The following is a 9,399-nucleotide window of genomic DNA, read 5'->3' on the forward strand; positions in this document are numbered from 1 at the left end:
AAGCTGAAAACTGGACTGACACTAGGAGAGGGGTTGGTTTGCATGTGGCATGTGTACTAAATGCACCCACCCCTCCCTCCCTTTCCTTAATGTATTCTTTACTACTCTCTGTCCTCCTTCAGCCATGCTCTTTCTCCTTGAATTAATCGGTATATCTGAATGAACAAAAGTTTAGCCTGGATTAACAGAGAGTCTGCCAGAGCAGACTTTCAGAAACTTCCATGTCACATGAACTCAAAGGCCAAAACCTCGGCTGCGAGAGGGACTATATTTTTGATGTTCCAGTCTCAAGAAAAAACATCTTCCACAAACCCAGAATATTTATTCCATGGGTCGTGCCAAGCATGCACTATTTGCTCCTGGAAAAGGCACAGCTGGGCTATAATAATTAAGCAATGTAATGAGATCAATTACTTCAGCATATAAGATACTGTATATACTCATATACCTTATATAGCCTGAAATACAGGACAACTTTTTATGTAGTTGTGGGAAAATTCAAAGCTTGAATAGAGCTGTTTTATTTTATTGTTCATTTTAAAGGTTGTTTATTCATATAAACAACTTTATTATCAGTGTCCTTATTTATATAAGCCTCAATTTATTAATTATTGTTTGTGGATTATGTCTGTTTTTCGCTTATTTGGTTTGGATGGATACGAATGGTTATGAATGGATACTTGTTTTGTCTTTGGTGAGATAGCCATTATTGAAGGGCAGAAGTGATAGTATGTTTGTTTGCTAATTAATTGTTTTGCACTATGCAAAAACTGTCTACAGACTGAGATGTGCCAAAAAAAGGTTTCTTTCTAGAAGTGGATGCAGCAATGATAAATCTCACCTCTGTGTAATGTCTCAGAGTACCATCATCACCACCATTTCTCCCTCCCTGAGTAAAGGGGGCAAGTGAGGCAAGATCCAGAGAGTTTTGTAATTTCTAACACAGCATTGTGTCACTTTTCCTTCTACTTTCCATTCCTCACACATGACCGGATGTCGCTCTTGGACACAATGAATGCTGGATGTCTGGATACAGAAGCTTGCAGTTGTATAGTAAGAGAGGACATCAGGTGTAATATGATTGAGAACCGGTGGCCAAATGCAGAAGACAGGGTTGACTAGTACTCTTGTAATTATCCTAGTCACGTATGAAGACTGAAGAGGTATAGTTTAGTATGGCATTACTGAAAGAAACACAACCAGAAACTGGAAAGTTATTTTTGTGCACTTGTAATTACTCTGCATGAATGTCAAAAACAATAAAGTCTATTAACGCATATTGCATCATTTCAGATTTATTTATTTTGACTATTCTGGTCCAGGAGTTGAACCTGAGATGTATGTGAAGTATATTGATTAATTTAATGTATTTCATCCGAAAAACATGCAGAGGATCTCCTCTGTTATCTAGGAGTATGTTTAGCCCTAAAACACGTCTGAAGGTTTTCATTTCAGGCTCCATATGATGCCAATACCTCCACCAATAATGCAGGGCATTCAGGAAGAGCTGAACAGTGTTGTGGGGGAGAGGGATGTCTGAAATACCCTACTAAGTCTGCTGCCGTAGCAACCTGGCCCCGGGTAAGCATAACATGTTGAATGAGCTTGCCAACACATGGATGGAGCCTGTATTCAGCCTGGGACGCTAAACTCTTTTTATGATTATTTTTATGTATGGGGGCTGAAAAGGTTTCAGATATGTAGTCGGAATTTATTGAGTTTTACTCTTTCAAATGATTGTTTCCTCTCTTTTGGTAATCATGTCTTCTTCCTTCTGACATACAAGATTCATTTGGGACAAAGACAATATATAAAGCAGTTTCACCAGCAAACATTCTCATTTATTCTCTTCTTTGACACGTTAGAAAAATAAACATTTCCCTAAGCAGTAATGAAAGTGCAGTGAATTACATGTAAAACAGAGTTGTCTATATCAGTTACTGATTGACATTTAAAACGGATGCAATAGTTCTGTGTAATGTTGACCAGGTGCAGTTCACTATCCAACCAGAGACCGAGTCTGGGACTCTTTCGTCAAAGGTTTTCATTAAAACACCTTTGTCACTGTGACAAGAACAAACCATCTGTGTTTCGGATGGGGTTATCATTTCAGCATGACGATGGCGATGATAATGATTATACCCATCTTAACCACTCAAACCGACTGACTTTCAACATTCTCTGACGTGAAGAAAATTGTAATATTTAATGGTTTCATGCTATTAAAATCCTAAGCATTGAACTTGAGTTGTAATGTTTAGTTTCATAACATAAATCACATTTGAATGTGAATAAATTTATATTGAATATATTTTATAAAACAGCAGAGGCCTGGTATTCTCTCTCTATTAAGGCTTGCCAACACACTTTTGGATCAGATCTAATTATCCCCAAGTGACTGTCAGACCAGGTCTGTTTTTGGAAACCCTGAAATCCTTGTAGAAATTCTCCTGTTGTGAGACTAGTGAGTACACAAAATGCATCAACATTAATTGCCAAATTGTCATTGTCATCTTAGGGATATAAAGCCAGATACAATTGTCCTGCTGACAATATTGTTTTGGCACTATTCATGTGTTGTTAATGCAAACCATCTTCCCTGCACAGGGGTATAAGGTGTAGGGTTTTTTCAGCCCTGAGTAGTGTCTATGGGTATTTCTTTCAGGCTGCCCATTGCAAGACCCTGGGCAAAAGTCCATCAGAGTAGCTTTAATGGGGCTTTTCAGTATCCTGCCTACACCATGCAGCTTGAGAGTGGTAAAAAGAAATCTGCTCACATTACATCTGGGCTACAGTGGACCTGTCATGGGAGATTCCTGTTCTGTGGTCTGATGAGACCAAAGCATAGCTTTTTGTCCATTAGAAAAACACCATGGGTGGTGTAAGCCAAACACTGCACATCATCATCAAAATACAATTCGCATCATGAAGCATGGTGGTGGCAGCCTCATGTTGAAGGGTCTGATTGCTACTTAGATCACATTGAAACCATTTGATTTTTACATGAGGTTTTTTCTTTGTGTCTGTTGTGTTAAAAGCCACATTATATCTACTTTGATTCAATAGTGTAAACAAACACTTCCAAGGCTTTAAAGACATGGGAAATGATAAAATAAACTGAATGGAATAGAAAAGGAAAGAAATGTGATCTGTCAAATGGAGTACAGTATGTACTGTATGAAACAACATGTATCAATAGAGAAAGTACATTAACATTACACATACAATTAAGTTATGGCCACAGTGAAAAGATTATGGGAAAAATAAAATGTCCACAAAAAAAAATTACAAACATTTGCAAACTTTTTCCTTTTTCGATGAAAATCACTTAAGGCATGATTTTACCAGCAGAAATGAGCATAAATACAGATGAAATTCATACACCATTGCCTCCATCTCAATGTGCTGCCTTGTTACAACAGTGCGTGAAATAGTGACAAAATGCAATCGATTGGTTTGAAGTAGAGGGACACAACATTATTTTTCCATGCTGCTCGGAACTAATATTTTTCAAGACAACATTACGTTCCAAAACAAAAGTTATGTTTCGGCAACAGAACCACTTCATTATGTTTTGGAGTTTAGGACAACACTTTGGAACATCTGGTATTAAACAACGGTCTTGTGGTTGAAAGACCTGTGTTTTAGACCCATCCACCTCCACACCAGCCCACCATAGGTGGTCTTTGGCGATAATGGAAACGATGTAGCTAGCTCTGACTGTTACTTTGTCATGTGCATGAAATATGATCCTAATTGACATTGTTTTCATCCTCGGCGACAAGAAACAAATTACACCAATAGATTGCATTTCATGACTTGCAATGGACTGAGTTAATGTTGGTCTTTACATATGATCATCCCAGTTTGAATGGACTGGTGTGTGAAAAATTGTCCTGATTTCAAAAGATTGCTCCTCAACTTAACTTAATTCATTACAGCTTTTTGGAAGATGATATCATAATAATACACCTTTTAATCATGACATTTACGCTTACACAAAACAATCTATTATTTCCTAATTGAAATATGGGAACTGTCCTTCTCTGTACGTGTCCTTGATAACCGTTTACCATAGCTCTGTTCCAGCCACTGCTGCACATCCTTCAGATTGTAAAAAAAGGGCCCCTTACCGCCCAGGTAGGCAATCTTTCTCTGTTTTACTATACACACACGTTCATTGGACACACCATAAGCCACATTAGCATTGTTGTCCATGCAGTCTGCCACCAGCTGACACTGTGGTGGTAGGGAAAAGTGCTCAATGAGTTTGCGTGCCGCTCCAAACCTCTCTTCCAGGTTCTGGTGTTTGGGAACATCAAAGGAGCAAGAGCCCACAGAAGGTGCCACCCAGCCATTAGACGGGTGAGCCTCATCTATGTACACTAACAGGAAATCAGCTACATCACTGAAGTCCTCCACCAACTGCCGGAAAGCTGGCAGATGGCTAATAAAGGGGGGTCAAGTGGCTGAGCCAAAGTTGACCACCAGAGGGCGATCTGATGACTCAAAATCCAGAAGGTGGCACTCATCTTCATTTGCGATCATGGCACCAGGTGGCACATATCGAGGGCTGTCAGGCACCTTCACCACTTTGGAGTTGGGTGCCTCGAGGCCAAGTTTCACCTAAGGCGATAATAAATAGGGATTCAATCTTACCCCCACTGCACACATCAAGGAGATCTAAAGTGGGATTTGAGTTGATCTCACTCTTTCATTTTTTATATTTTAATTAAATTGAATTAAATGTAATCCATTTGTATAGTCCACAATCAAAAATTTGCCTCAAAGGACTTTACAATGTGTACAGCATGAACAATCCTCTGTACTTGGACAAGACAGTCGACCAATATGATTTAAATTATACAGACAAGAGTAGTAATAGCAGTGGCAGTAATAGTACTATAGTATGACTACTAATTATAACAGCAGTGGATATAATGATAACACAAGCAGTAATAGTAATGTGACTAGTAATAATAATAATAATAGTAGCAGTGAGTGGCAGGCACGACCACGGTCCAGGTAGAACCACGATCCATGGAAACCTGGAGGAAAAACAGGTGTTTTTTGTTTGTTTGTTGCTATTCTTAGTTTCGTATTGGTTTAGTGGGTGGAAATGACAGTGGTCGATTAAAAGCAGTGAGCATTCATTGAACACTTTACCTGTTTATAGGCGTCGAGAAGGAAGCTATTCCAGATCGCGCGCAGCCCAGCTGAGGTCAACATACGCCGCCACTCTCCGGAACCCGCGGACCTGGAACAGCTGAGCAGCGACACAACGCGCTTCACGAGGACCACCGCGTCGTACAGGGCCAGGAAGAGACAGTTTGAAAAGAAACCGGGGAGGATCTGGAGTGTCACAAGCAGATCCTCACTCGCCATTGCCATTGTGTCTTTCAGGAGAACTATTTCAGACTGCTCTGTGTCGCAGGTCTCAGTCGGACCCTCATAGCTTGTAATCTGCTCCAGACTGTGTGCCGAAATGAGGGAGGGCTACCAGGTGTGTCTTCCGATGCCAGTTTTCTGTGGCGTGCGCACTCCCCGAAGCAGCTGCTGCTCGACCACTCTTCCAAATAGGACGGACATTATGCTTCTTATTAAGATTCTTACGTCACTATGTCCCCTCCTTCCTCTCCTCCCCCCAGGACTGTACATGTTGCACCCTAAAAAGAACTGTCCACGTCCATCTTCGTTTTGCAACTCTTGTTAAAGTAATCCACGGTTCAACACGAGCACATGTTTCCCTTCGGCCTGCCTGCACACAGCACGTCTTTCTAACTCCTCTCTTAAAGCGACAGCGCTCTCTTCTAAAGGGTCAAAACAATAACGTTCTTCCTTTTACAGTACTGTACAGGTAGGTCATGTTTTCAAACATTGGAATAATAAAATATGAATTCACTTAAACGCACATTTAAAGTCAATTATACAAAATGGACACAGTATTAAATCAGCAAGACATATGCAATAACATGTTTCATGGTGCTACTTACCCAGGTGAAAAATAAATATGCTAAGTATATTTAATCTTAGCATACTTGAGTATACTTGAATTATACTTAGTGTGATATTTGGGAACAACTCATTTTGTACTTAATATATTTTAATTGTGATTAAATAGTAATTAAGCACAATTTGATATATTTAGTATAATTGTTTGTGCTAAATTGAAACAACTTAAAGTATACTTAATTTAAGTATATGACTGTATGTGCTAATATGCATGCTGATAGTTCACTTAAAGTATATTTGAAATATATTATGAGGATTTTACAAATATGTAAACATCACATTATTAATATAGTTATATTGTGGTAATAGTATACGAAAGTATGCTTTAGGTATACTATTACCACATTATAAATATAATAATATTGTGTTAATAGTATACCAAAAGTATACTTTTGATATACTATTACCACATTATAAATATAATAATATTGTGGTAATAGTATACCAAAAGTTATACTTTTGGCTTATTCCAATTACTAAGAAAGCACACTTTGTTATTGCTAGTGTTCTCGTGCAGTGTGTCAAAACTCTGACTAAACACTGAGTTAAACCGCAGTCAAAGAAGACAGAGTCGTAGTACGTTTCATCATTTACTGTCAGTCTTTCCCCTTGTTGTTGAGGAGTTTGTTTTTTTGTTTGAGCGGATGAGGCCTGTCGTGCAATAGACAGTTCTTGTTAGGGTCATCGGTGGTCGAAGAAACATCCGTTTTGTTCACCGAGATGGGTTTGTTATTGTTAAAAAACTCTTTACAATGAATGTATCTGGTTTTGTTGGCGCTATGACGCTACCTTGATGCATGAAGCTAGGGTCGTTGCGCTTCTTCGCCTCCTGGCACACAAAGTTGCAAAAATACTCAAAGGGAAGGAACCGCCCATGGTTCTCTCCTTTGTACCATGACCAAATGGAAGTTTGTCCACGATTGGTCCAACATCACGCGATGTGTCCAGATACGACAGGCCAATGAGGTAACATTCTTCCTTAGCGCCTTAGCGGATTTCCATGAGCAAATATCCCAAGTTCACGTCATTTGGAGTGATCCCTCGCTGAAACCTTGGGGACTGCATCCAACCACTGAAACAGAGACCTCTCAATTATTTCAGGAGCGGCATAGCACTCACCCAGTCTCTCCCATGCCCTGTGTAAAGCCAGATGGGGGTTTCTTACGTACACTGAGCGTATGCGCTTCACCGTTCACAAGATTCCTTCCCCAGCCATTTAGTCATGTCCAATTCTTAGGTTGCTGTGAGGTGAACTTCGCCAACGGCATTGTCGAATGAAGAGCACCATACGCGGTATTTTCAGGCTCATTATCAAATTGGTACAGTCCTGAATTGACAAGGTCTCGTCGTGCTAAATACTGTGCCAAAGGTTCTGCCAGAAGTGGTGTGCTCGCGGCAAGAATCTGTGGAACATATGACTAAGCATTCACAATGGGGTTGGTTCTTCTGACTTCAGGCCTAGTGTCTATATAGTGTCTATATAGGTTGATCAAGTAGGTTTGGTGTAGCTAAATGCACAATCAGCTCTTTCACACTTTGGCCTGTAGTTGGTAGGTGGTACAGTGTCTTTTGTAGATGGATGCCATGTTACATAGCTGGCACTTGATTATGCATGGAATGAGGAAGCAACAGGTGAGAGTGGAGCTAGAGAACGAAGATTCTGAAGATGAATTTGTGATTGAACATATTCACTCGTACGTTAAATTTTTCCCTTCTCTGATTCAGATCGGCCATTTTCAACTGGCATTCCTTCGGCATCTTCGAGCACTTGAGCTTCCACCATGGCAGCATCAGCTTCTCGATGTAGTGCCAGCACCCCAACTCTCTGTCTGTTGTTACTGCTTCCAACTGAATTTTAACATCTCTTGTGATTTTTCCATCTTCAGTTTAGCCTCTTGGGTAGCATATGATGATCTAACCATAACAGCGTCTGCTTTAGCCCGAACGCGAGCCACACTTGCTGAGGATGCCGTAGTCATGCTACTCCCAGCCCTGGATACAAACAATTTGTCATTAGCAGCTATCTTGCTCACTTCACATCATCCAATGCCTGCCTTTCCACTGTAGTGTTCTTGTGCAGTGAGTCGAAACTCTAACAAAAACAGAGTTAAGGTATGTTTCACCATTTACTGCCACTCTTTCCCCTTCAACATGCTGGTGAAAGCTGAAAACAAAGACAATACAAATATTCTACGTTCTTAAACATTGCATATTTTAGAGTGGTAATATAAATATACAGTGCATCCGGAAAGTATTCACAGCGCTTCACTTTTTCCACATTTTGTTATGTTACAGCCTTATTCCAAAATGGATTAAATTAATTATTTTCCTCAACATTCTACACACAACAACCCATAATGACAAAGTGAAAAACGTTTTTTGCAAATCTATTAAAAATAAAGAACGAAAACATAACATGTACATAAGTATTCACAGCCTTTGCCATGACACTCAAAATTTAGCTCAGGTGCATCCTGTTTCCACTGATCGTCCCTGAGATGTTTCTACAACATCCACGTCCACGTCCACTTGTGCTAAATTCAGTTGATTGGACATGATTTAGAAAGGCACACACCTGTCTATATAAGGTATCACCGTTGACAGTGCATATCAGAGCATAAACCAAGCCATGAAGTCCAAGGAATTATCTGTAGACCTCCGAGACAGAATTATATTGAGGCACAGATCTGGCGAAGGGTACAGAAAAATTTCTGCAGCATTGAAAGTCCCAATGAGCACAGTGTCCTCCATCATCCGGAAATGGAAGAAGTTTTGAACCACCAGGACTCTTCCTAGAGTTGGACGCCCAGCCAGACTGAGCAATCGGGGGAGAAGGGCCTTAGTCAGGGAGGTGACCAGGAACCCGATGGTCACTCTGACAGAGCTCCAGTGTTGTTCTATGAAGAGAGGAGAACCTTCCAGAAGGACAACCATCCCTGCAGCACTCCACAAATCAGGCCTGTTTGGTAGAGTGGCCAGACGGAAGCCACTCCTCAGTAAAAAGCACGTGACAGCTCGCCTGGAGTTTGCAAAAAGGCACCTGAAGGACTCTCAGACCATGAGAAACAAAATTCTCTGGTCTGATGAAACAAAGATTGAACTCTTTGGCCTGAATGCCAAGCGTTATGTCTGGAGGAAACCAGGCACTGCTCATCACCTGGCCAATACCATCCCTACAGTGAAGCATGGTGGTGGCAGCATCATGCTGTGGGGATGTTTTTCAGCAGGAGGAACTGGGAGACTAGTCAGGATTGAGGGAAAGATGAATGCAGCAATACAGAGACATCCTCGATGAAGACATGCTCCAGAGCGCTCTGGACCTCAGACTGGGGCGACGGTTCATCTTCCAACAGGACAGCGACCTGAAGCACACAGCCAAGATAACAA

At 40.7% G+C, this 9,399-nt stretch overlaps 1 protein-coding gene across 1 annotated transcript; it reads right to left on the minus strand.

The window, feature by feature from the left end:
- Positions 1-1,822: 1,822 nt before the first annotated feature.
- Positions 1,823-5,766, minus strand: dio2 (iodothyronine deiodinase 2). The gene is made up of 2 exons (XM_034525691.1): positions 5,167-5,766; positions 1,823-4,626 (listed from the first exon to the last, which is right to left on the minus strand). Exons 1-2 carry the CDS (start codon positions 5,389-5,391, stop codon positions 4,012-4,014), a joined length of 840 nt encoding a protein of 279 aa, XP_034381582.1. The 5' UTR covers positions 5,392-5,766; the 3' UTR covers positions 1,823-4,011.
- Positions 5,767-9,399: the final 3,633 nt, after the last annotated feature.

This window comes from Cyclopterus lumpus, chromosome 22 (genome assembly GCF_009769545.1).
Source record: "Cyclopterus lumpus isolate fCycLum1 chromosome 22, fCycLum1.pri, whole genome shotgun sequence".
NCBI classification, from domain to species: domain Eukaryota; kingdom Metazoa; phylum Chordata; class Actinopteri; order Perciformes; family Cyclopteridae; genus Cyclopterus; species Cyclopterus lumpus.